Here is a 25,257-nt window from a genome sequence, read left to right on the forward strand (position 1 = left end):
TATTGTGGTCAAAAGTTCTCCTTTTTTCTTTTATACTATACAACTACGCTGGCTCATGGTTTTAGGACATGGATCTGTCATGGAAGAAATCTATGACCACTTTTAATCAACATTTTAAAAATAAACATGATCACAGATTTACTTACAGAGCTTTGTTGGAGGCTTTGACCACTGGCAGCAGCCTCAGAAGAGCCTCCTCTGAAGCAGAGTATTTCTTCAGGTCAAACACATCCAGATCTTTTTCTGATGACAGTAAAATGAAGGTCAGAGCTGACCACTGAGCAGGAGACAGTTCATCTGTGGAGAGACGTCCTGATCTCAGGGACTGTTGGATCTCCTCCACTAGAGAACGATCATCCAGTTCATTCAGACAGTGGATCAGATTGATGCTTTTCTCTGCAGACAGATTCTCACTGAGCTTCTCCTTGATGTACTGGACTGTTTCCTGATTGGTCTGTGAGCTACTTCCTGTCTGTGTCAGCAGACCTCGTAGGAGAGTCTGATTGGTCTGCAGTGAAAGACCCAGGAGGAAGCGGAGGAACAAGTCCAGGTGTCCATTTGGACTCTGTAAGGCCTCGTTCACAGCACTCTGGTGGAGAGATTGAAGTTTTGGTTTGTTAAATAGTTTAGACCATGTAGAGGTTGTTTGTTGTTGTTCCATCAGATTGAGTCCAGAGTTGATGAAGGTCAGATGGACATGAAGAGCAGCCAGAAACTCCTGAACACTCAGATGGATGAAGCAGAACACCTTGTCCTGGTACAGTCCTCTCTCCTCTTTAAAGATCTGTGTGAACACTCCTGAGTACACTGAGGCTGCTCTGATATCGATGCCACACTCTGTCAGGTCTGATTCATAGAAGATCAGGTTTCCTTTCTGCAGCTGATCAAAAGCCAGTTTTCCCAGAGACTCCATCATCTTCCTGCTCTCTGGACCCCAGTGTGGATCTGTCTCAGCTCCTCCATCATACTTGACCTTCTTCACTTTGGCCTGAACCACCAGGAAGTGGATGTACATCTCAGTCAGGGTCTTGGGCAGCTGTCCTCCCTCTCTGGTTTCCAGCACATCCTCCAGAACTGTAGCAGTGATCCAGCAGAAGACTGGGATGTGGCACATGATGTGGAGGCTTCGTGATGTCTTGATGTGGGAGATGATCCTGCTGGCCTGCTCCTCATCTCTGAATCTCTTCCTGAAGTACTCCTCCTTCTGTGGGTCAGTGAACCCTCTGACCTCTGTCACCATGCCAACACAGTCAGGAGGGATCTGATTGGCTGCTGCAGGTCGTGTGGTTATCCAGAGGCGAGCAGAGGGAAGCAGTTTCCCCCTGATGAGGTTTATCAGCAGCACATCCACTGAGGTGGACTTTCTAGGGTCAGTTAGGATTGTAGTTTTGTGGAAGTCCAGAGGAAGTCGACACTCATCCAGACCATCAAAGATGAACACAACCTGGAAGTCTTCAAAGCTGCAGATTCCTGCTTCTTTGGTTTCTGTAAAGAAGTGATGAACAAGTCCCACCAAGCTGAACTTTTCCTCTTTCAGCACATTCAGCTCTCTGAAAGTGAATGGAAATATGAACTGGATGTCCTGGTTGGCTTTGTCTTCAGCCCAGTCCAGGGTGTATTTCTGTGTTAAGACTGTTTTCCCAATGCCAGCCACTCCCTTTGTCAGCACTGTTCTGATTGGTTCATCTCTTCCAGGTGAGGCTTTAAAGATGTCTTCTTGTCTGATTGTTGTTTCTGGTCTGTCTGGTTTCCTGGATGCTGTTTCAATCTGTCTGACCTCATGTTCATCATTGACCTCTGCAGTCCCTCCCTCTGTGATGTAGAGCTCTGTGTAGATCTGATTCAGGAGGGTTGGGTTTCCTGCTTTAGCGATGCCCTCAAACACACACTGGAACTTCTTCTTCAGGGTGGATTTAAGGTTACGATGACAAACTGCAGCTTGAAGTTCTGAATGAGAAGAAAAATAAACACTTAATTCCAAAAAGAACTAATCTTTAAAACATAACATACTTATAGCATTATTTAGCATACTGCTTAGAATAGACCAGAGAGTGTGTGAAAAGAAATCTGATTGTGATGTTCAGGTTGATTTTTAACATGTGGAGAATCTGATGTCTGTGTCATTTATGTGTCCGTTAATGGCAGCTGAGATTTATTCTTATGAGTGACCACTATTATAAACATATTGCAAAAAAATACTCAAATGACTTACAGCACATGAGATAGTCACAGCATCAGCCTGCTTATTAGCTTCTATATAGCCAAAGAATTTTAGTCTTACTGCTAATAAAGTTTCCTTTAATGTCATCATGTCTGACTTTATTCATACCTCAGTAATCCAAATGGCCTGGAACACTGAACATGTTACACTGAATGGGAAAAGGCTTACTATCATTTTATGTTCCGTGAAAGGAGACCCCATCTTCAAGTTTGTCACCACCCCTTTGCTGCTTTCGAGGACAGTGGGAAATATGGTAACAGCATGTAAATGGAATTTAATTTAGGAAATCAAAATGGGAAATGTTCACATGTAAAGGACACAGTTAACCAAGTTGGGAGGTAAGTGTTGAGCTTTCTTTTATTAGCCTCAAAATATCTTTGAGATTGTAAGAATATTTGTTGTAACTTAACAAACACATTAACTCAGTGGATAAAAAAAAATAAAAACCAAAGAAAGAAGGTTACTATTGTTGTGTGCACTGAGGAAGATGGAAGCCTCAGTAATGAAATTTACCAGAAACCCCAGACACAGACAAGTACCTACTCTTTGACTCACACTGGAACATAAATTTGGGGTGATCAGAACCATACAACACTAGCCAGAGAAAATTCTCTCTGTGGAAAATGGAAAAGAAAAGAAATGCACACTTGGAAAACAAAACAAAAAACAACTCTTAAAACATGTGGTTATCCTAACTTGGCCTTCATAAAATCAGCAAAGATGCACAAGAAATAATGTCAAACATGAATAAATATTATTTCCACTTAAAGTACCTACTCTGGTGATGGTGTGAAAGAGTTTAAAAACAATTTTCCATAGTATTATTAGAAAGTTTAAATATTTAGAAACACATTTGCAGTCATTTCTGGGGGAAAGAAGATCATGGGTGATTGGCATTTGCAACAGACAACTTTTGCAACAGTGAAAGCAGCCATGATTGTTGTGTCATTGTTGTTGCATCATCATGGAGATGAATAATGAGCCCAGACACACATCAAAGCTTTGCAAGAACTATGTGAAGACCTTTTGAAAGGGAGAAACTATCCAAAGATTATTTTTAATGATTTAAAGTTCGACTTTTTAGCTCTGGATATCGTATCACAATCACATCTTAAAGTTTTACAAACTCAAAAACAATTTGTTGGTGTGATCTCCTGAACCCATCTTGGCTATTATCCTAGTTGCTCTTTCTATAATGTTTTTAAGGTTTTCAAATTAAGGTCATATACTTTATCCCATAGCTCAGAACAATAACTGAGATAAAGCAAGATTCAAAAAAGAAAATGCTTTTTGAGATTTGATTTACCATTTTTTTTTTGCCTGTCCCATTTGGTTCTTTAGCCATCAGAATTGTTGTCTGAAGACCAACAAGGATACCCAATTGATTTACTTTGCCAAATGGATCTTCGTGGCATTGCCGTATTGGTCCATTTGGTCGATCTTTGTTTTTATTATTTATTATATTTTATTTTCAGATGTTACAGACGGGACAGACATCAGTGAGGGATAGGAAAGGGAGAAAGAAAGAGGAAGGAAAGGAAAAACAGAAGGGGAGAGGGACAGTGAGAAAGGGGGGGAGAAAAAAAATAAAAATCTCCTGGATCGCCTGTTGAGAGAGGAATAGAAGACAAGCAAAAAAAACAAAAAAAACAAAGCAACATACTAAACACAACACCATCGCATTAATCTAGCTTAGTGTAAACAGCAGTAAATACTAAATATTCAATGTTGTTGTGCAGCACGCAGGACAGATGTGCTTCGAAGTAGTAGCCAAGAAGGGTGTAATTTAATTCTACGAGCAGTGAACACCCGTGTGCACACCTGTGTGGATCAGCGTGCTTGTATTCCAAAGGTTTCTCCATGTAACGATCTGCTAGGGAGTGTGGGGGGGGGCCACAGCCCCGTCCTCCAGGGTATGAAGCAGGTATGGAGGAGATCAAAACTCCAGACATCCAGAGGCCCCCAGAACACAAGAGACCATGGAAAACCAACAGAGGGGCAGCCGCGCCACTGTCCCAGCAAGAGCTGAGGAGAGTCCCAGATGAGGGTTCACTCAGCAGCCGCGGAGCAGAAGCCAGGGGGAGTTGCAGTGACGCGCCCGTGAGCTCCGCCGGCAGCCAGCTGTGCCTGAGTGACCGAGCCCCAGGCCGAGAGGCCGGGGGCACCCCACCTCCGAAGTGGTCCGAGCGAGCCCCAGGTTCCAGGCCCCGATAAGCGGCCGCCAAGGAGTGAGCCGGTGTGTACCTGGACGCCCACCCCCAGACACAAAGAACCACCAACACACCGACACCTGAGGGAGTCCGCCACCGGCAGGGGAAGTGGTGGTGGGTGGAGATAGGCCTCCAAACCTTAGAGGGCCTGAGGTGTCCCCAGAGAGGTGGTGTCTGATACCCAACCTGACATATAGACACAGACATACAGGCACACACAGACACAAACATCCATTCCCCCCCTCATGCTCTCATGTGCACTCACTCCACACTCAACCAACGTGGAGACAGACATAAAGAGACGCTGTACACACGATCACACTCCCCAAGCGTACTCTACAAACCGGGTCTAGGTACCCTTGCCCCTGGAGGGGGGAACTGCACCCAGACCCAGGTGGTGTTACCCTTTTCCCTGCGGTGGGGAGAGGCAGACCGCCCCGACTCCGTAGCAGCAGGGAGGCCCCACACTCCAGACCGCAGTCAGACGGCCAACTCCTCCTAGCCCTCCCGCTGCAGCGGGCCGCAGAGAATGGGGGTGGGAGAAGACTCCAAACCTCCCTCCACCCGCTCATTGTAGTGTTGATGCATGTGTGTTCTGAGGTGCAATTAAAACCCAGGAGGGCATGGAGCTACCTGCCAGAGAGCAGCAGGTAAGCGCATAGTCCCTCCTGATGGCCCTAAATGTCTAAGTGTATTTAAAATTGAGAGGTGGGTAACGACGCCAGGGGTGAGGTGTACACCCTGATGGTAATATGGACTCGGTGATTGTGCCCACCCCCAAGATCCTATATGTATGTGTAATGAGAGAGTGAATAATGTGAATGTCTAAGTTGTGGGATAAAATTGAGGCAGAGGCAGCCAGAAGGGGACAGAGGGGGGGGGGGGGGGTAGCCTCCTCTGCACCCTGGTGACATACCCCTACTCCAAGGCCCTGCATGTGTGGGTGGTTGTGGTGGAGCGGGAAGAGGGAGGCAGCTGGAGATGGGGAGGGAAGGAAGGGAGGGGCAGGTAACCCCTCCCTGGGGCCAGCTCCCCCGCTGACCCCAGTAGGCACTCCCACACTCCGCGACCCGCCAGGGAAAGAGGGCCCAGGCCCATCCAGACCGGGGCCCAGTGCAGCAGCGCCTCCCGGCCCCACAGAGCCCGGGACAGTTCACCCAACCCCACCACAGAGAAAACTGCACCCACCCCACCATCCACTCATCTTCCAGACTACATAAGACAGTAAACGCCCAGGCTGAGATCTTCCTCCACCTCTCCTGTATCTCCCCCTCCTGCAGAGAGAGTCCCTGAAGAGAGGAAAGCTCCTGCAGATGTGACCATCTCCCCCACCAGTTGAAGAGCCCCCCAGGTGGCTCGACGCACCGGCGGCACCCTGCTCCAGGGCTGGGCCCCCATGCACCCACCCGCCCACAACCCCGGCAACACACCAACCAGGACCCAAGCCCCCGAGGCCCGGCCCGGGCCCCAGCCCGGAGACGGAGCGCCCCCAGAACCTCACGCCCATCCCGGACCCACCCAGGGGCAGCCAAGCTACCAGGTCAGTAACCCACGTCCGTCAGCACAGACCCTCCCCTAGCCCCGCTGCACGCAGCCGCGAGGAAACAGTCACCTGAGAGCCAACAGAGCCCCCAACCGGACATGACCGCTACCCCGGGTTGAGCCCCCCAAGGAAGATGCCTCCGGGGAACCCCCCGACGCCCTAAGCCTGTCCCTACCCCCACACCAATCACAACAGTGAAGGCGGGACCAAACTATGACCCCCCACCCCCACTAGGTGATGGAGCTGATAAAAGGGGCCCAGAGCAATTGATCTAATGTGGTGGCAGAGGCTGTATCAAGACTAATGTAATCTAATAGATAATTTCTATATTGGTTAGAATTAAGATTATTTTTATTTTTCCAGTTCATGAGGACTGTTTTCTTGGCTATGCATAGGGCAGTGAAAACCATATGGGCGATATTCTTTTCTGAAGTGACATTATCTAAGCTGCCCAACAAACACACTAAGGGGGAGGTTGGAATGTTACATTTCAGACACTTTGATAAGCCTTCACATATCTCGCGCCAAAACTTTTGCACTGGTGGACAGAACCAAAGAGCGTGGATGTAATTGTCTGGTGTATTGCCTTGACAGTGTGAGCAGTTGTTGGAGGATGTAAAGCCCATCTTGAACATCCGATGACCTGTATAGTGCACTCTATGTAGTATTTTGTATTGTATTAATTGCAGACTGGGATTTTTAATTAATTTAAAGGTTTTTAAGCAAATCTCAGACCAGAAGTTTTGGTCTAAGCTGACTGATAAATCTGCTTCCCACTTTGCAATAGGAAGGGATATTGATTCATCTAATTTAGAAAGTGTTCTGTATATTTTAGATAATAATTTGGGGGATTTAAGAGTAAGAAAATGTGCCGCACTTAGTGGTGTTTGTAATTCAACTTGACTGAGGTTAAATTTCTTTTTTACTATGGATTTAATTTGTTGATATTCTAAAAATCTTGTCTTGTTGATCCCATATTGTGCAACTAGTCTGTCAAATGGAATAAATTCTGTTCCCTCTAATATATGTTCTAAGTATTTAATTCCTTTACATACCATAGTACCATATCTTATATTTTCAAGAGAGCTTATGATCTGCTAGTAAGAAATTTGATTCAGTCACCATTTCAATCTTTGTTCCAGTAATTATAAAACCATTGTTATTTAATTATTAACAACGTCCAACAATGCATTTAATACATTGCCAGCCGGCTAGAAAACACACATTTGCTTGGTAAGTAAAAGGTCTGGTTTGTTTCCAGACACAAGTCAGGGCATCCGGTGTACAACTCATCAGCAAAAGGTACATATTGGATATATAGAACATATCGCACTCCAACTGTTACATCCAGAAATTGCTTTTTATAATCATGGAGCTCTACTAATGATTTCCTGTTACTTCAAGAACTTTGCAACCAGTTACATTGGCTATACCTCTGAAACGACAGCGCCACAGTTTTGAAATCAAAGTTACAGTTACGAGAAGCTTGACTTTCTGTGAAGCACCTGAAGGCAGCTCCATGGCCCCGCCCCTCTGCCAGACATGCACGTTACAGTACTCCCTCATTTTCTCACCCGTCTCTGTTTATATTTCCCTCCAACCAAGTGATTTACTCCAGGTGAATTTTCAGCGGACAGCAGGACAAACAGGACGACATTATCACCTCCACTTTTATCCACTGAACTCTCTTAAAGGTACGTTGTCCCGCATGTTTCACCGGCTTTGTTGCTTGCTCCCCTTTCCCCCTTTTTTGCTGGTAATTACAGTCATTAGCATCCATCTTGGTAGGAGCTAATTAAACCCACTGCAAGGAGACATGTTTAGCCCTGTGTAGTCTTCTAAACGTTGCACCTTTGTGTGTTTTATAAGGTTTGTAACTTCTGTCATGCTAAATATCCTTATTTAAAACAGTTGCCGAACACATTTATGCTTCTGTAATTAACATAGAGGTTAAAAAAAATAACATTGGTCTTCCTTCTGCATTGAGCCCCATGTTTTTCTCTTAATAGCTTCGGATCACCTCACGGATATTAATGTGTTTTTTGGACTCAGATTAATCACTACAGCACTTACTCACTTACTTGTGTTTTGGTGCTTCAGCTTGTTAAAGAGTTAGTCAACATCTCCATGGAAACACCAAGTTAAGCAGTGATGTCCACTTCCTCCAGTTTACACAAGCAGATAAACTACTGTCATTTTGATATACTGCATTAAGGAATTGAGCACCTAAATGCACCACTTATCTTGTGGCTGCAGCCATTACATCTTACACTAATACTGTGCAATATTGCAAATTATCAATCGATAACTGGTATAGATCAGATACCTAGTAAATACAAGGCCAGTATTCTGAATCATCGTGAGTTCATGCAGGAGTTAATGCAGATGTGTCATTAGTTTTTTATCATGATGTTGTGATTCTGTGTTAATTTTGTGCTGATTTTACATATACTAAAGTCTCATTGAGATGAGATGTTTGTGATGTTTGGCCAGATCTCTCTTTCTCTCTCTTTCCAGAGAGATCTGGCCAAGAGGTTAGAAGAAATTGCCACAAACATCACAAGACATTCAGCAGAGGGGAGTGAACACACAGGTCTAAATCATATGCAATAACAAGAGTAACATCAAAAGCAGTCACATTGACCAAGATAAATATTTTCTCATGTCTTGTATGAAAAATGGATTTAAACTCCTGCTATTGTGAGCAGTTCGGACTATTTCAGCTCCTTCTGTAGATCATTCCAGAAAACAGGGAATAAAGATTTTCTCCTAAAAAAGAACATTTAAGCTTTAGCTTGGATGCAGGCTTTGAATGTGTATTTTAAATGGCAAATTCTGACCTATAATGATGCTTAAATATTTCAGCTTGAGCGGTTTTGATCAGAGCAGGTTTAGACAATAACTCTTTGCCCCATAGGAACCACGTGAACTTGAATTTGTTTTCATTTAACACCTGTTAAATTATGTTGTATTAAATGGGCCCGAACGACACAACTTAACATAATTTAACATAAGTTTAAGTCGCTAAGACTTTCTCAAAACTTTAGTATTTTTTTGTTATGTTGTTATGTTATGTTATCCATCTTCCATCTCTGGAAAATGTTCATTTATCCAGCAGCTTAAATCTTTAGATAAATCCTCTTACTGCTCTGCAGACGGTCAGCCAGCTCCTCCTGCTTCATTCTCCTCAGGAAGTCCACTGTGATCTTCACAAATGCCTCTCTGCTGCTGCTCCTCTGACTCTCTAAGCATTCTGGGTAATCTGGACTCAGAACCTTCTGGATCTTCTTCAGCTCGTTCTTCACAAAAGTGATGATGTTGTCCTCCAGCAGCTGGAACAGAATATTTATGAATGAGCCAATCAGACTGAAATCATGGAGCCAAACATCAGATCCATGTTGGACACACTGACGATCCACTGGTCTACAAAGAGCAGCATGGAGATGACTGTGAACAGAACAGATGTAACAGTAGTTGTTGTACATGTACAGACCATAAATATGGAGTCCAGCTGTGTTTGATGCTGCTGGGCAGACTGACCACTGGGAACCTCTGAGCTCTGCTGCTCCACTCTGTGGAGGAACCATGAAGGATTAGATCAACACAGGATAAAGATCCAGGAGTTTCTGCTCAAATAACTTCATCTGAATCAAGTCTGTCAAGTTTTAAACTCTCAGATTGTGAACATATCAGTAATTTTCAGTCTGTTTTCATGGACGTCCTTTCAGTGGTGATGTCAGGGATGATTTTGAAGAAGCTCATCAAACTGAACCATCAGCAGATCACTGCTCCAAAACCAGAACATGATCCGAGTCTCCCTCCACCACCAGAACACCAGCTTTACTAACGTGGTAGATCAGTGTAGTACAGATCAATAACTGATGAGTCATTTGATCAAAATCACTGAGTGCTTCACGTCTGACCCTCTGATGCTTCTGTAGACATTTTGCATATTTAATGAATGTCTGACAGTTTTACATTCATTCTATGAACACAGTGGAAATGTTGTGTTATAGTCTCCATGTTGTTTCCAGCATCATAAATTCTTAAGTTCAGAAAATTAGATTCTTTCTTCACAGCTGAAAAACAACAACATTTATTCTCTATTGAAATCTGCATCGTCCACTCCAAAGGTCACAATCTGAAGGTAACATCTGGTTTTGTTCCCTGTGGTTAACTCTGAGCATCAGTATGGTGGGATTTATCCACTACATCCACACCACTGTGGTTCAGTGTTGTCCTGATGGAGTAACAGCAGCCAGTATGATCCAGGCTTTAGCTGCTGGGTCTCTGTGTGACCTCTCAGACTGTTTAACAGATCAGACACAAAGAGAATCAGAGCAGCTCTGTTCTTTAAAGACAAACATGAACCCACTCAGGTCACACTTTCCCCACAGATATGAGCATCACTGTCCTCAAACAGCAAATGACCAAGTCGAACATTTGGATCTTTTCTCTTTCATTGTTTTCTTTTTAATGAATCTTTGTAACAATCTGAGGATGTTTCAGGTCATATTTATCCAGGAAACACAAACATGTAAAGGAGTCATCACAGCTCTCTGACCTCGTTGCTCCAGGTTCACCACTGAAGTTTGGATTGCTATCTTTGGACCGGTCACTCCTCACAGACGGACAGCTGGACCCTGCAGACTGTGACCTCTGACCTCTGCAGACACAAACATGATTGAAGCAGCTGTGATCACACAGACTGCAGATAATGCAGCTGTTTCCTGTCAGTAACATCCTCTTAGATTAGAGTTCAGCTTTTTACAGGAAAACTGGACAAAACTGATTTTTGTTACAAACTCATTTTCATTTCCTCTCAGCTCACAAACACAGTCAGACAATCAATCAGAGTCAACACTGATTATAATGTCAGTGCAGAATTATTTCTGTTACTCAGTGAGTTCAGCTCTCTGACCTCGTTGCTCCAGGTTCACCACTGAAGTCTGGATTTAGAGGTTTGGACCGGTCACTCCTCACAGACGGACAGCTGGACCCTGCAGACTCTGCTCTGTCCTCCTCTTCCTCCATCATCATCTTCAGTCAGTCTGAGAGGTAAACCACAAACACTCAGTGAGTTCACATTAACAGGAGGAACTGAGTTACAGTCGCTGACCTCTGACCTGTCATGTGACCATGAAACCAGGTCAATATGTCTGTAGGTTCAGTCATCCAGGTCATGTGATCTAAGGAGCTTGGAGGGAAAAGAGACGTCTTTAAGTTTCTGGAAGACGTTTCATCTGAGAAGCTTCTTCAGCTCTAAAACCAAACGGTGGAGAGTCCCAGATATTTAAACCTGAGAGGGAAAGAAAGCATGTCGCTGACCCACCACTGATGTTATTTCAAGGAGGAAACTGAGAGCCTTTGCACCAGGAGCACAAACATCAGCTCCAGCAATGATCCACTGATGTGTTTTTATTCCATGTATGAATGTTGTTATTGACAGAGATGACGTTTGTGTGTCAGTGATGCAGTGACTGTTGTTGTTACCTGTACAGGCTGGTTAGACTCTATGAAACAGATCATACAGATCTCTGCATGTTAGAAGAGACTATTAAAGGTCATGAATGAGACAAAGGCAGGGAGGCGTCCTTTACAGCTAAACAGCAGAGTGAGAGAACAGCCAGCACCTCTACATTTATCACATTATACAGCACATGTATGATACTGACAGGGATGAGAAGAATTTAGTGATTCTGATCCCATCATTGATATTACTTATTGATTCTCAGTAGCTCTGCTCTGACAGTCACCACCATCACTGAGCAGCATATCAAAGACATTTGTGCACATTAACTGCATGTTGTGGCTCAAATGTTTGTGCATGTTGGAGGCATTTCCTCTTTGTTGTGATCAGTGTTGGTCATTACTCAAAACAGTCATTATTACACATATTACACAGAACACTTTGATTAAAAGTAATGGAGTACATTACTTCATTACTCCTCATAACATTACTTTGATGTTACTGTGTAAAATGAACAAATGAGCATGTAACAACATGAAGCTGAGGTACAGCCCCACACACCAACACAGATCCTGATGAGGTCACGTGATGTTTCTCTGAGTGTTTATGAACACAAATCAAAGATGAAACAGCACAAAGACACTTCAAAGTGATTCTACTGTAGAAACATGAACAGGTAGAAACCTGCAGCCTGACTGCTCATCACTTTGTTACCTGTTCAAGTTCAGCAGCAGCAGCTCACTTTATCACGGTGCTGGTCTGGGGTCAGTGTTTACTCAGCTTTAACCTCACTCTGGGTTCTTGGCTAGCTTAGTGTTAGCTTAGCGTTAGCTTAGCTTTAGCTTAGTGTTAGCATGCTGTGTGCTAGCTTAGCGTCAGAGCTCTGCAGGTGTCTCGTGTGTAAATATTAATCACAGTGACAGTAAAGGAGGTAAAGGGCTGTGACGTCATCACGTACGCTGCGTCCTCTGTGGGCTCTGAGTGAACTCAAAGTACAAACTACAAGTACACAAACACGAACGTAGCTCAGAGTGGCGGACACACTCGGCCTCGTTGGTCCAGCTGTGAGTCCGTTACCGTGAACTATGGAGCGGCAGATTTGTGCTGAACTAAGCTGCACACAGCTGATGTTAGCCAGGAAACATTACACACTGACTTTAATGGAGAGACCGGAAATACAAACACACACAGTTTGTTGTGTGAAGAAATCAAACACGAGCTGAACAAACAGTAAAGTTCCTAAAGACAAACTGTTAAAGGAGGAAACAAAGCAAACTTACAGTTTCTTCACACACCAACAACAAGCTCCACTCCACACCTGGACACTAAACACGGACACACAGGTGAGCTGCTTCCTGGAAGGAGGCGGGGCTCCACCTGAAACTCAGCACAGGTGGGAGGGGCTCAGCTCTGTGTGTGCTGATGTGTTAACTTTAAAAATATGCCGTCTGACTGCTCAGACTGAGTCAGAGTAAAGTTCACATGCTGACGTGTGGAGACATGAAACCTTGTTGTAGCTGCAGGTGTGAACACACTGATCCCAGATCAGCTCTGCTGTATTTGTAACATGAACATTTCTGCTGCAAAGCTTCAAATGTTCAGCATGTTTCTCTGTTTCCAGTCTATAGATCCAGTCACACTTTCTACCTTCACCTGTGCAGTAAAGACTGAGAGCAGAGCTGAAACCAAGCGTCCAATCAGTGAGCAGCATCAACACCTGAGCTTCATTCAGACTCTGTTATTGAAGATGTTGTTGGTACAAAGTTCATCTGCTGCTCACATGAATCCATGAAAGATTTATTTCACTGAATGTTTCTTCAAAGCTCATTTCAACCTGTTGAAGTCATGAATGAAAGTGCAGACTGAGAGTGGATCACATGATGTTTGAGGTGTGTCATGTGACATGTTCAGTATTGTCACACATGTCTAGATTGTCCCTGATATCATAACTGCTCAAACACTGATGATTATATTTGAAGAATTATTCCTGATGGCAGCAAAGTTTGAATGGAGCTCTCTGTCTGTGCTGATTTGTCGCCCTCTGGAGGTCAAAGCACAAACTGCATGATGTCACTGTAACCACCACAGAGACAGGAAGTGTTTTTATGACTGAAACACTGAAATGATGCTAACGGCTGTCGTTAGGCTCACTGACAGCAGTGCTGATGTGTTCATGTCAAACACTGGCTCAGGTCAGACTCCTTCATCCTTCTCCAGCGTGAGGCCGCCCTCAGACCCACAGGAGCTCTGACCTTTGACCTCCTGACCCTAACCATTTTAGTCTTGTTGCATCTTTAAATGCAAATCCATCCAAACTGTAGCCGAGCAAAAGAAGCTTGAAGCTGTTCTATGAATGATGTTGTTGAAGGAGCTTGGAAAGAAAAGCGTCTGGACTTCTTTAAGTTGCTTGAAGAGGGACATGGACGTCTTAACGCCCACTCACATCCTGGGACATTTGATCACAGGAAATCACATGATAGCGTGGGGCTAGATCTCACAATGGGTTCACCCAAAACCTTGGCTGATTGAGACCCACACCCGTTTTCACGGAGGAGGAGGAGTTTCACATCCTGAACATGTGACAGCCTGGTTTAAAGGGACCAAAAGTAACTGGACACCTGATTCAGTTCAGGTTTATTCATCCGCTCCAAACCACAGCAGCAGTCACCTCCAGGGAACCAGCTGATCCATGTAACTGGGGACAGACCACAGCCCAGAGCACTGGTTCATGATGTGTTTGTGGACTGTAGGTTGTTTGGATAGAGATGAGATGTACTCAGCAGTCTGTCTCTAATGTTTAATGAAATGTTCTGAAGATGATAATAACTTGTGATTTTCTTTTGAATGAATCTTTAATCGTGTTGTAGGGCCTCTGACTCTCATGAAGATTTTCACATCAATGTGCTTTTCACAAAGATATTAACAATGAAAATGACGTGCAGCCCTGAACTACTCATGCGTTAACTCAGCGGTTCCCAACCCCCGGGTCACGGACCGGTCCGTGAGTCGTTTGGTACCGGGCCGTGAGAGTCGAGGCTCGGTGTGAAATTGATGGTTGATAGGTTTGTAGCATAAACCTGTTCGCTGGATCGTTCAATCCAGCTACACAGCAAAGCAAGACACGAGTAGTTCTTTCTGTTTCTCGTGCACGGGAGAGACCTGGACCAATGCCGTTCCTTCGCTTGACCACAGTCGCTCTCGTCCGTTCCCTCGTAACACTGTTCTTTTATTGAGGTTACATGAACATACATAGGTTCATTAACATACACGTGAACAAAGGTACCAGTCTGTATGTTATGTAGGTGTGTGTGTGTGTGTGTGTGTGTGTGTGTGTGTGTGTGTGTGTGTGTGTGTGTGTGTGTGTGTGTGTGTGTGTGTGTGTGTGGAGTCAGAGTGTGACCCATAAACGACTTCCCTAAACCTGCTGGTCTGGAAGTCCAGCAGTTCATCTAAACAAAAGGCACTTAGACTAAAACAGACATCCTACCACAAAACAATAAGAAGGTAGCACCTCTCCCATGATCCCAGGACGTGGGTGTGAATGCCAGAACACTCTGGAGTCACACAAAGTCTTTAAAGACTACTATCATTACACAATTGGTTCTACACCTCTAAGCATATATGGTTAGATATTCCCCAATAACAATGACAATGATAAAATATAAATCCAACAATGGTTTTCAGGGTTTTTATCGTTATCTTCGTTTCCCTGGGTCTTTTCCCGTGTTGTAGTCGTGTGTCTTATTTTGAAAGAAATGTTTACGCGTTACCATAGCGACCAGAGAGCATTAAGGGTGCAGACAGGTGCATCCAACAACATTTTATTTTCCCTTATTTGATTTATGGACCTAACTGTATGAACTGGACTTTGGCTTTAATGCTGCTCCTCTTCATCATTGCTGTGTTGCATTTCCATCATTCTGCTGCTGGATTCACTGCAGGCTTTAACAAACACTCCTTTGGGTCCAGGCCCAGCCACGTGTTTGTAAGCTGCTGTGCTCCTCACAAATAAAGCCTGAAGCAGCTCAGACTGTTAGAAGCAGCACTGAGCCCTGTTACAGTTATAGTGTTAGAGCAGCGGCTGCAGCCTACAGCATTTAAACTAGCTGACAGTAAACACATCAGTCCAGATGTTACCACATTACTTTGTGATGCTGAGAGTTAAAGGAGACTGGCTGATTAAAATCCCATTCCTTACATCACCGTCCTCTGCTCTGACTGCTTTCATTTAATCACAATCAGAATACTTTTTTGATCCCCAGGGGAAATTATTTAGGTTACAGTGCTGCAGCACAAACAGGAACAAAGACACAACACACTAAGTAAGAAATAGCACAATATACACAATATATACATGCATACATATGAGTCACTTATAAGTAACATGTGAGTGCTGGGGTCTATGACAGCAGGCAGGTCTGTATTTATGTCCAGGCTGACATGAACAGCTAGTAGTTCAGGGTTCAACACTCAGGAAAGTGTGTGACCTTCCACACTGACAGAAGATGCTAAACATGACTTTAAACTGTTGTTTGTTAAAGCCTCACAGATCTGAGAGCAGGGCTCAGTGGGTACATGAGCCTTTATACATGAAGGCTTTCTGTTTCCAGGAGAGGAAACATGTGATCCAGCTGTGTTTGGTCACATGGATCTGCTCTGCATGGATCACCTGACTAAACATGTTGTTATTATTGTTCTTACAGTCTTAAATCGGTACATCAGGTGGGTCACATGACACCCGGGGGTGACAGCAACATCTTTCCTCTTTAGAAAGCTGCTCTCTGTCCCAGGAGCTGTTGTCACAGTAACAGCAGGAACAGGAAGTCACACGCTCTCTGCTCTGTGATTGGCTGCTTCTTATCTCAGCTTCCTGCAGAGGGTGGAGGTCTGCTGATAACGCACACCAACAGAAGTGTGACTTTCACTTCCTGTTTATTGCTGTTGTTCTTAAAGCTCTCAGGCGATGCTGCAGCGCCCCCTGCTGACACAAACTCCTCCCTCTGTCTCAGAGGTCACAGGTCAGCCTGCTGCAGAGGGTCTGCCTGTTCATGGACTTCCTGTTACAGAGACGGGTCTCAGCGTCAACACTAGTTTCTGATTGGACGGTGTGGAAAATGTTACGAGTTCAAAATATTGGGGATGGAGACAAGAGAAAAACCACAATAACAACACTGGTCCGGTCGGGTTGAATCAAACGATGATTTTAATGATCACACACGTGGGAGATGGACACTGATGCAGACAGCCTCTGATCTCAAAATGGTGGAGCATTGCTCAAACTCTTATAGCCTCTGGTGCCTCCACCTTATCATAAAAGCCTAAACATTCACATGCTTTCTCTCACACAGCGCCTAAGCTACGACCTTGGCTCCCTGTTTATCTGCTCCTGCTGAGATGGGGCAGAAAACTCCAGCATGTTCTCTTCTAATCAGACAAATAAGGCGATGACTTTCTGCAAACAGTATTTCTTATAACTCAGCAGTATAATGCATCATAAAACAATATCATTCATTCACAATAAGTCAGCAGTTTAATATAATGCACATCAGTTTAACTAATGCAATAGTTATCAGCTTCTTCTAATTCAGGAGAATAATGCAAACTAAAACTACATAATAATTCACAATCTTTAATTAGGGGTATAACATGGCATAAAATAATATTATAATCTAACAAAACCCAGCTTCCTCCAGCCGAGTGATGTGTGGATTCATCACTCTCTGTGGATCAGTGTAAGTCTGTGTGTGGGTCAGCTGCAGGACTTGTTTGACCTTTGACCCTGGCAGACAGAGCTGGTTACTGCTGTGTGACTCCTGCCGTCGCTCCACTTTAAATTTTACTTAAAATAAGTCCTGACATGGCCCCGCCCCCTCTGACCTGCTGCTCCTGGATGTGCTGAGGACACAGCGGAGGCTCAGAGGGGGCGGGGCTTTTCCCGTGGCGGTAACCAAACTGCATTAGGTCACTGCACTGCCAGTGTTTAACCACACCTCTTCTGACTGACCTTTGACCTCTGACATGTTGATTTGATCCTTATTTAATGACGTCTTTTATCTAGTGATTTAATTCTGTGTATTTATATGTGATGGTTAATTTAAAGAATTGTATAAATTTACAATGTTTTAAAAAGTGTTATATGTTTAAAACGATAACTCAGTATGAAGAATGCGAATGAATGTGATGTTGGTTTGGGATTCGACCGGAGAGAAATGTTAATATTAGTTTGTTCCTGATTTTTGGTGCCCACCGGTGATATAAGTTCGATGGTAGATAGGGGGCAGGGTTTAATAAGAATATTTTCTTCTTCCTGCTCCTTTTCACACATGGTTGTTGGGTTTTGTTGACAGAAGATGTGGTTGTTTTGTTTGATTTGTAGTACCAAGTGTGAAATAAATAAAAATGAAATGAAATGAAATGAAATGAAATGGTGTTCCTGAGTTCAGCCTCAGCTGATATCCACAGACGCTCCTATTGGCTGGTTTTAAAAACACATTTTTCCATTAAAGAGACTCTTTTAAAAACACGTCTGCCTGAAATTCACATTTCATTTATTTTGGGGGATTTTAACAGAGAGATAGAACTTTATGAATCCCTCATGTTTATCCTCCAGGAAATCCAGTTTGTAGCAGCAGAACACCGACAAACTTTTACACAGCACAGAATTAGGATATCAAATAAAGGGGAATAAGAGAACATGAATATAAGCATAAATATATACATATATACACAGACCTCACACAGAGACAGCAGCTACACTGTGTGTGGATGTGATCCACAGTCACAGCTGTGGGTTTCAGTCAGTGTGTCTCTAACTTCATGGTCACATTTCAAAGCTTATTGGAGCCAGAAGATGTTCAAGTAAAAGATTTATTGCTGTACTCGTCTACCAGGATAACAGGAGGTTCATAAAGCTGTGTAATACTTCAGCTTTACATCATGCAGTAGTAGTTTATTAAACCCCCCAAAATATGACTATCCAGAGTTGGGACCAGGAAGCAGAGTTGCAGTCTTACACGCCTCTCTGCAGCTTCTCTCCTCCTGCTACCCCCCAAAAACCCATCTCCATAGAGACTGTGTCAGCTTCCAAACAGAAAAAAACAAACTAAAAACCAGCAACAAACAACTTAAACATAAACAGTCACAAAGAAAGAACAATACAGTATCCACATCTGAACCAAAGAGTAAAGCAGTGAAATGTGGATTATTAAACATTAGGTCTCTCTCCTCCAAGTCTCTGTTAGTACATGTTAGTAAAAACATTTCTGCATTTTACCCATATTTTATTTTTAACTCAAAATCAAAGATTCCAGATTCTCCTACATGTTGGTTTTGAATCAGATAGGACGACAGATTTCAGGTGGCCCTGTGTCTTTCTCTATTACATTTGCCACTGTGTAACTCAAAGTTATTTAAGGACTAGTTTATTTCAATGGATGAGTTTACTGACTGACGCGCAGAAGAAATAGTTCTTTATGGAGCCTAGATGGTGTGAATGATGAGACCAAAGACTGCAATATCTTGTACCAAAAATATATTGAATAAATGGAGGAAAGGGGAAATGGAACAAAATAATTAACACAACACACAACATAAATGCCCACAATTAAATAATAAATCAATGCTGTGATCTTTCTGTGCAAAAGTCCTTTTTGGTCCTCTTCTTTTTAAAGTTCACTTTTAAGGTATTCCTCCTTAGAGTCCAGCTTCATACAAATGGGGAAATATGTCCGTAATCCAAAGACGGCTAAGTGGGGGAAAGAGGGGAAACAAAGAATGGTCCTACCGGCTCGCCACTTCAATATGAAGAAGATTAATTCAAAGGGAGGGAACAAAACCTGACCTGTAGGTCAGAAAAACGTCCATTAGCACATCAAGTTCGATTCAGTTTACCGGTAAACAAATATATTTTTCTGCAAGCCTATGTAACAATGCAAATCATCATCAACCAATGTACAACAGTTAAATTATTAATCATCTTGGCTACGTAGCTTAATCTATACATTCCAGTAGCGTTCGCTACAAACAATACAAAAACAACAATAAAGGAAAACAGCTGTCTAACAGACAGCATAGCCGAATTCAAGGCAACACATAACAATAATCATTCAATCGCACTTTGTTTCAAAGTAAGCCCATTAAAATGCTTAAGTAAATAAAAGTGTTCAAAAACAGCGGTTTTTGAGCCGGAGTTCTGCTCGCGGTGGGAACGCCGCCGCACAAAGTCATTTTTTAATCGCGCAAACGATCGACTGGTTACTGACAACCAAAAGGTTGTTTTTGGTAGATATTAAAGATCATGGGTGGGCGGGGCAAATGGAGCAGTTTTCTACAGTCGAGTAAAATTCCAGGAAAGAGCTGGGTGTGGCTTTCCTTTAAATCACATGATCAACAGCTTTAAGATGGAGGCAACTCGCTCAGTGTTTCCTGTTTCATTCTTAGACTGTGGCGATGGTAAGTAGCAGCTTTTCACTTGTTACCTGGCATCTTTTCAGCCACCAATGATAGTCATTGTATGTTATCAACATTTCACTAACTATGTTTTCTCTCATGTTTAAAATAGGCCGACCAAGAGCAAAATAGGTATGTCTGCAGACTCTGCTGTAGCCAAAGTTATCAGATCTCCTGTGTTTTTAAATCCCTAACTGCTCGATCATTATCATTTTAGAAGACAACAATTTCTCAAAGGAGGTTCAAAACTAATGCCTACAAGATTACCAAGAGGATGGTTCGGGGCTCTTACATGACTCCGGGAAGTCAACACTTGGTGGATGAGGTGTGTTACCTTTGACACTTTTAAGACAGTCCTGTTTATCACTACTAACAATAAGCAAATATGTTTTCACTCAACAGATCCTTCACAGCATGTTGTTTCTGGGCAAAATCAACAACATCCCCTTTTCTCCAGAAGAAATCTTCCCTAATCCTTTTGTTTTGGGTTCTTTAATGAGAAGATATCCCAGGCCTTTAAAGTTGTATTCGACTCAGCTTCCCAGGCGAAGTCCCTTCTCCTGTGTGCTCGACATGGTAAGATAACTCTTCTCACATTTTCAGTCAATCTGACAAACTTCCAGGTTTTAGGAAAGTATAATGCAAAGTGCTTTTTTACTGAGAAATCCAAAGAAAATCCATACTGTACCTTATACTTCAACATATGCTTCTAGCTATACTTCTCCACCAAACACAGAGACTGCAGGAGAGCTGGAGACTTGCTTCAGAATTTGTTAGTTCTAAATAATGTCTAACAGACTCATTATTGGAGATGCTTACAGTCTTCAAGGCGTATATGATGCTGTCACTGTGTAGCTGCTGGATCTGTTAAGTCAGCTCAAAGACTCTAAATTCAGCGTGTTTTGACAGCCCGGCATAGCAAAATAGAAAAAAAAAGGTCAATTAGCAAATTTAATTATAAATTAGTGAGAACAAAGATGGATTTTTGCTTATTGATTTAAAATTAAATAGATTTTTGTGACTTGTTTCACCCCCTATCTTAAAATGTCTAAATCAAAAGCATCCAATGGTCCTGCATAGTTAAATAAGTCAAGCAGCGAAACAAACATGTTGATCAACTTTCTATGAAAAACAACTATATAATCAGGTGCAACACTTTGACCAGATCTGTAACTGTTTTCAGATCGTCCTGCAAAATAACTCAGAGAATGAAGAGCAAATAAAGCAGAGTCTGCAAGATCTCCTCACAGACTTGGACTTAGAAGAGAATAATAAAAAAACAGCTTTCGTCTCGTCCACCATCTGCATTTCTCAAAAATCCCAAACCAACAAATCAGAAAGGTACTGCGGAGTCTCCATGTCCACCAAAGGTCCTAACGCTGGCAAAATTATGATTGCTGCCTCCTGTCTTAGCAAATGGCATAAATATGTATCTGGTGCGGTGATGACCTATTATCCAAACACAGTCCAGAAAGATTACTTTGATGGAACAATTGAAGTACCTGGAAATATCAGGTGTGAGGCTTTTTGTCTCCGTGATGGTGCCAGAATGAAGCCTTGCAGATCATGTAAGAATTTGTTTGGCTTGAACACAGAAGACCTCAGAGAGTGGCCATATGGTAACTGTGCTGAAGCTGAGAGCCTGAGCAATTTGCTTGAAAATGAGAGAGAAGTTGAAACACATGTGGATGAATACTCAGCTGAAAAGGACAACAGGCAGAGAGCTGAGGATGAGGTTGATGGGTTCTTAGAACCGTGTTGCAAAGGATTCGGTTTAACTGGACAGGTGAATTTTACAACCCAGAACAAGAGTGAGATTTCATGAAATCGTTTGCATTCATCATTCTGATAAATCAAAGATTCTCTGCTCTGACAGCATCTGTGTGGATTTTCTGTAATCACAGAGACGTGTATAAGCATGTTTACTTTCCATCTCCATGTAATTGTCACATTTAATAATTAAAACTGGCTTCTATGGGTTTTTGTTTGTTTGCTTACATATCTAGTGTTTAATGCAATATGAAGCATTATCAGACAGCATTTATTGGGAAGAATCCCATGTTTATACTGGTCTGTACCCAGGGTACACAGAAAATAAAAACACATGTTTTCTTATTATGATCCCAACTATAATTTACTTAAGCAAAAGCACTACATGTGTAGTTATAATATTTATAGCAGTTACTGTTGAGCTTTAAATTTATCATCTTAAATGTTTATATGCTGATTATATTGCTTTATATAAGAAAGGCCTAACTCTGAGTACACTCTGTGCCAAAAAGTGCTGACAGGAAACTGCATGCTTTTGCAGAAACGTGCTTTTGCAGCTAGAAAGTGAAGCTGATATATATCAGTTTTAATTAGTTTTTACCAACTGCTTGCTAGGGCAATCCCACGAGTTTGGTGTTTTTGTATTGAACATGATTCCAAGTGCTTTCTATAACACATAGCAGAGGTGCCACAACAAAGACTGAGAAGAGGACAGGAAGAGACAGTGAAAGAGATGCACTCCTTCGCCATTCATGTTAAAGCGTTGCATAGCTTTAATTTTAGAGAGTGTTGCATAACTTCAGTCATTTTTCTACCACAGGTGAAGCCAAGAATTGTGAAGCTCTCTTTTGGCCAAATACCAGAATCTGTAAGAAGAAGAAAAAACAAACAATCAAATAGGTCATTATTAAGAGGACAACAATCTCTTGATGATTATCCACAGTGTCTTTGATAACTCTGAGATACAAACTGTCAAGTATATACACATCCCAGCAAACAATAGCTGTGTTTGACTAAAGCGATTAATAACAAGGACAGAGCTACAATCACTACAGTCAAACATAAAGGGCTTAATCCTGAATCCAAGTCTGAGCTGTGATGCCGTTGGTGCTGAAAGCTGCTCAGATCCTGAAGCTGCACGTTTTGTCTCTCTCTAACCAAACCAGCAGCAAAAGAAGACACATTTCGCTTGACATAAACATTGTCATGAATTCCCTCTTACTTTTGCTGGTTTGCTTCCACCACCATTAAAACACACACAGAAAAACAACACAGCACAGCTCTCTGCCTCTCTCAGTGTACTTTAAGAACACCGTTTCCCATCTCAAATCTCTGTTTTTGGCATTATTCGCTTGCTTGTTATGAAGCAGTCTACCGTTGCTTACAGCCATTTTTTTTTTAATGACTTCCGACAAGACAGCCTCATTTCTGCTGTTCAATACCAAATTTTATTTATTTTTTCAAATTAAGTGAAACTGCAAAATGCTCTGCTGTGTCTCTATTAAAACCTCTTATTAAAACCTCTGAATCACTTCAGCAGCATCAGCCAATGTACATTTGTTGAGTCGTGGTTCTCGTCTGCTTTTGTTCTACTGCAGAATAATATTTTTAAGGTTATCTACTGTAAAAAGCTAGGCCAGGAAAATCTGCTTCATGGTTTTGTGTTTTATCCTCAGTTACTTTGACACAAAAGCATCTGCTGTGATGCTCACACCTCTGATGAAGTTTCACAAGTGTCAGTACTGATAAATGATCAGAATTATAATGTTTCTGACTCTCTGAGTAAGAATTAAATGGAATCTAATTGGGACCTTGTGAATTGGAATTGAACAGGTTCTAGAAATCAGTGATGATACTCAGCTCCAATACCCACCTATGATATTAGGCTGACGAACGCTGACTGGGTTTCATTTACCAGCTTTTTATGTTCTTCCTGCAGTTTCCTCCCCACATCACTCATCTTAACTTTTTTCCAGTCCTCCTCAGTCTAAACAGAACACACAACAATACAAAGAAAAGCTCAGGTGATTGATCTCTAACACTAGGCATCCCCAGTCTTATTCTTAGCAGTCTAACTTCTCACCATATCTTTGAAGGCCTCTCCATTGTAGTAGCGCTTGGATGCTGGATACTCTATCGTTTTGTCACATAGTTCCAGGAAACTGGAAGCCACCAGATGCAGCTCCTCTCCGTCATAGCCGTACAGCTTTTTGTCCTCACACGTCATCAGCACAAGCTCGTCACATGGACATGAGGTGCCCTTTACCACACCAATAACCTGCATTTTTACAATCTCGGGAAGGTAGAATTTTCCCCAGGCGTTAACTTCATCATCATCCCCGTTGTATTTGGTGTTCTCAAGCTCTTCTATCCACAGGTCAGCACCACTTGGCTTCTTCAGGTGAACGCACATGCTTTTGTTTTTGGAAACAAAATCTTTCACCCATTTCAGGTACTTTTCACCTGGAAAGAAGCAGACAAGGAAATATGGATGAATGTAGAAGTGTTGGAAAAGACAAATAGCAAGGTTATCCTACAGCAGTTTGTGAAAATGTTGTATCTTGAAATAAGCAGGCAAAATGAGGATCTCACTTATCTCATATGTTCTGACTACCGACTTTCTTCAGTTAAAGGACAAAAAAAGGGCACACTGGAGGCTGACAGAGTGTGCAATGGTGGGAATCATTTTGCAGAACTCACTAAAGTTTGTTTCTCCTGGAACAAGCTTTTTACACTTCGGCAAATGAAAATACTGTGTTAAACTAAAAAAGAGCACCAGACCAAGGTCTACAGTACTAACAGAAAAGCATGCCGTTACCTGTTGCCTGTCGACACAGCTGCTGATCTTCCGTACCAAAAAAATGAGGATCCCTGAAAGGAATAGAAAGGTTATGTTAAAATGAATGACTGTCACGGTGATCATGGGAAGCTCCGAAATATCACAACAATAGCTACGAAATCACAAAATGCAGTGTGATGTCTGTAAGCACCAAACATGACATCTCTGCAAATTCATCTTGAAATATGTAGGTACCTCACACGTACAGCTGCAGCCATCTCAGCCATTTATCACTGTGGCTGCCAAGTGGCTGCCACTTCACAAGCGCATGGCACAACATAGAAGAGCCACCTCCACAGGACAAGACTCAGCAGTCCATCTGCATCTTAAGGATAAAGGTCACTCTTTCGAGGATGCTAATGTTCACATTTTGGACAGAGAGGACAGATGGTTTGAAAGAGGAGTGAAAGAAGCATCTATGTCCACTGTGAGCGACCATCTTTGAACAGAGGCGGGGGTTTACGACACCAACTCTCTGCCATCTATAATCCAGTTTTGAGATCCTTCCCAGACGCCTTAACGCCCACTCACATCCTGGGCCATCTGACCTCAGGAATTCGCATGATAAGGTGGGGCCAGGTTTCACAATGAACTCACCCGAAACTGGCTGATTGGGGCCCACACCCAGTTTCACACCTTGGCTCAGGTGATTAGAGGATCATCAGGGGGTCCTTTTGTCCCTCTGTGGGGGGTCACTCCCACTAGGTTTATATCTGGGACTCTCCACCATTTGACCTTAGAACTGAAGAAGCAGAC

General features: G+C 42.8%; 2 protein-coding genes and 1 pseudogene across 7 annotated transcripts in view; 1 reads left to right on the forward strand and 2 right to left on the reverse strand.

The window, feature by feature from the left end:
- LOC146650407 (uncharacterized) overlaps window positions 1-25,257 on the reverse strand; it is a 183,151-nt gene that overhangs the window by 71,663 nt on the left and 86,231 nt on the right. The gene's annotated exons all lie outside the window — the stretch shown is intronic.
- The window catches only part of LOC146650410 (NLR family CARD domain-containing protein 3-like), a 70,148-nt gene that overhangs the window by 10,009 nt on the left and 34,882 nt on the right, over window positions 1-25,257 (reverse strand). Inside the window, exons 1-6 of one of the 5 annotated variants that reach the window (XM_085385464.1) lie at window positions 12,725-13,451; window positions 10,896-11,025; window positions 10,539-10,640; window positions 9,468-9,546; window positions 9,120-9,306; window positions 147-1,947 (exon numbers count right to left, since the gene is read on the reverse strand). In XM_085385464.1, coding sequence (XP_085241590.1) covers window positions 147-1,947; window positions 9,120-9,306; window positions 9,468-9,546; window positions 10,539-10,640; window positions 10,896-11,014 — 2,288 coding nt within the window. In that variant the 5' untranslated portion in view covers window positions 11,015-11,025; window positions 12,725-13,451. Of the gene's footprint in view, window positions 1-142; window positions 1,948-9,119; window positions 9,307-9,467; window positions 9,547-10,538; window positions 10,641-10,895; window positions 11,026-12,724; window positions 13,452-25,257 lie in introns of those variants that run through there. The other 4 variants (XM_085385463.1, XM_085385467.1, XM_085385465.1 and 1 more) reach the window with 4 other exon arrangements.
- LOC146650411 (uncharacterized) lies at window positions 20,087-21,707 on the forward strand (annotated as a pseudogene). The gene is made up of 3 exons (XR_014907847.1): window positions 20,087-20,217; window positions 20,295-20,468; window positions 21,076-21,707. The product of XR_014907847.1 is annotated as an uncharacterized LOC146650411 (transcript).

This window comes from Rhamphochromis longiceps, linkage group LG16 (assembly GCF_057381845.1).
Source record: "Rhamphochromis longiceps isolate RC_006_pf linkage group LG16, R_longiceps_female_GT1.1, whole genome shotgun sequence".
NCBI classification, from domain to species: domain Eukaryota; kingdom Metazoa; phylum Chordata; class Actinopteri; order Cichliformes; family Cichlidae; genus Rhamphochromis; species Rhamphochromis longiceps.